At 38.3% G+C, this 2,698-nt stretch overlaps 1 protein-coding gene across 3 annotated transcripts in view; it reads left to right on the top strand.

Moving 5' to 3' along the window:
- The window catches only part of LOC103137165 (cytochrome P450 2J2-like), a 23,621-nt gene that overhangs the window by 3,006 nt on the left and 17,917 nt on the right, over positions 1-2,698 (top strand). For 2 of the 3 annotated variants that reach the window (XM_016670703.1, XM_016670702.1), the window contains exons 4-9: positions 643-803; positions 953-1,129; positions 1,207-1,345; positions 1,494-1,681; positions 1,992-2,133; positions 2,599-2,694. In XM_016670703.1, coding sequence (XP_016526189.1) covers positions 643-803; positions 953-1,129; positions 1,207-1,345; positions 1,494-1,681; positions 1,992-2,133; positions 2,599-2,694 — 903 coding nt within the window. The remainder of the gene's footprint in view (positions 1-642; positions 804-952; positions 1,130-1,206; positions 1,346-1,493; positions 1,682-1,991; positions 2,134-2,598; positions 2,695-2,698) is intronic. The other variant, XM_016670704.1, reaches the window with a different exon arrangement.

The following is a 2,698-nucleotide window of genomic DNA, read 5'->3' as shown; positions in this document are numbered from 1 at the left end:
ATTGTTGTTATGGCTCATAACTGATCTCATTACAGTTTAAATACCTTTTAAAAAATGGACCACACTGCTGTCTCCACCACTGATTCTCTGCTTCAGTTAAATTTCCCACAATCCTGCGGTGCATGGCTGTCACTGTCACATGGCCAAACAAACAAATACCACCATCAATCTCCTCCAGAAGCAAATGACATGGAAAGAAATATTGGTTATCATCAGACCAGTTTTATCTGACCAATACCGACATGTTAATAAATTACTAATATCAGCCATATTGATGTTAGTGGAGATATATTTTGTGGTCCTAATATAAATGCTGGAAATATATCATCAGCATTTTGAGGAATTTATGTTTGAGTTTCCCCTCTCAGATTTGAATTATTGAAATAAATTAACTTTTCCATTATTTTCTAAATCACTGAGGCGCTCTTGTATCCTAAGAACAAAAGCAGGAGCAAACAAACAGCATGGAAAGAGGAAGCAGATCTGTGAAAAACAAGATGAGAATAAGAGTGAGAGACGCCGCATTACCTCAGACTATGTAACAAAGACAAATGAAACACAGAATAACAAAAAAAGTATAAAAAAAAAAAAGTATGTTTAAAAGCAGTGGAAATCTTAGTGAAACTTTTCTCTGTCTCACAGGTCAGCCTTTTAATTCCCAGACTTTGGTAAACAAGGCTGTGTCCAACGTCATCTGCTGTTTGGTCTTTGGGAGCAGATTTGAGTACACAGACCAGCAGCAGCAGGCGATACTGGAGAAATTCCATGAGGTTGTGCGCTTACAGGGAAAAATAATGGTGCAGGTGAGAACTCTCCTTGAATCACAATATGGACTAAATCCATAACACATTTTGTGAAGGGGTGTAGAGTAGATTTGTGTTGTTTTAATAAAGGTATACCTTGAAATAAAAAATGTCTGTGACACCTAAAAGATTATGTTCTTGCTCTGTAGCTTTACAACGTATTTCCCTGGCTGATGAAGCGGCTGCCGGGGACGCATCAGACGCTATTCTCCAAAACAAGAGAGATAGTTGAATTCATAGAAATCAAGATCAAGGAGCACAGAGAGAACCTCGACCCGTCGTCTCCAAGAGACTACATCGACTCCTTCCTCATAGAGATGGGAGAGGTGAGAACTCTGCCGTCTCTCATTAAGCAAATGCTCTCATCTGATTCATTTATTTATTTTTATTTTTTTACTTACAGAAAGAAGACAAAGATTCTGGTTTTTATTCGGAGAATCTGTGTTTTTGCATCATGGACCTGTTCGGTGCCGGAACTGAAACCACCACCACCACTTTACACTGGGGGCTGCTGTACATGATCTACTACCCTGAGATACAAGGTGTGTGAGGAAGCTTAACATTTCTCTGACTAGTATTCCTATGACTCACGAACAGATCAGTCTGACGTTGGGTATAAACTGTATAAAATCGACATTTCAGAGTATCACTGTGGCAGTGGATTGGAAGGTTGTTTTTCTCTGCAAGCAGAGCGAGTCCAGGCTGAGATAGACGCTGTGATTGGTCCGTCCAGGCAGCCGTCTATGGCTGACAGAGACAACATGCCTTACACCAACGCTGTCATCCATGAGATACAGAGGATGGGGAACATCATCCCGTTAAATGTGCCCCGGATAGCAAGCAAAGACACCACCTTGGCTAAATACACCATCCCAAAGGTACAAAATATGCAAATGTGCTTTGTTCTACATCATCTATTTGGTAACATAGCTTTGCAATACATAAAATGGAGACAATTACAAAAAAGTGATTAAAATGCATTGCATCATCTAAAAAAAAGCATAAACTGTTGAATAAAAACAATTGAATGTGTGAAATAAATGAATTCTGCAACTCAGAGCTGATCGCAATGTCTCTACAGCAACATAAACAAACTTATTGGCAGACACATAAAACTGCTTTTGGAAACATTTAGGAGTGACTAAAGATAGGAGTGTAAAGCCGTGTATTTACTGTGTTTGTCCTCAGGGCACCTTGATTTTAGCTCCACTTCACTCTGTCCTCCATGATGAGTCCATGTGGGAGACGCCGCACTCCTTCAACCCTCAGCACTTCCTGGACCAGGACGGTAAATTTAAGAAGAGAGAAGCCTTCATGCCTTTTTCTGCAGGTTAGTCTTTTGTTTAATCTTTTAAAAGTTTTTTTTCTGCTTGATACAATGTAACAGAGTTAACACATGTTCACTTGCAGTCAGCCAGAGTCTTTGGTGAAAGTGATTATTGATGAAATATAAAATTTTGCTCTTGTAATTAAAAAAAAAAAAAAAAAAAACAGAATTAGAAATTTCTTACATATGTATTGATGTGTAGGCCCTTATGCAAATGAACAGGTTTAGTATTTTACATTTTTCTATAAGACGTTATTTACGTTACATCTCAGTATTTTTACATCTGCCAAGAAATTATTTTTCAATTTTTTTTTCTTTTTTCTGGAACTACAAAATTTTTCCTTAACATTTGTTTCTTGGGATCACAATTTTGTTTAATTTAAATTTAAATTTAAATAGAAAAGTAGGAAACAAATATTACTCCATGTTGCATAACTAGCAATGATGTGTCGAACTGTGCATCCTCAGGTAAACGTGTGTGTCTCGGGGAGCAGCTGGCCAGGATGGAGCTGTTCCTCTTCTTCACCTCCCTCCTCCAGAGGTTTAAGTTCTCATCTCCTGCAGGAGA

This window comes from Poecilia formosa, unplaced genomic scaffold (assembly GCF_000485575.1).
Source record: "Poecilia formosa unplaced genomic scaffold, Poecilia_formosa-5.1.2 Scaffold37, whole genome shotgun sequence".
Lineage (NCBI taxonomy): Eukaryota > Metazoa > Chordata > Actinopteri > Cyprinodontiformes > Poeciliidae > Poecilia > Poecilia formosa.
Note: the sequence above shows the minus strand (reverse complement) of the source record. Positions and strands in the feature narration are given on the sequence as shown.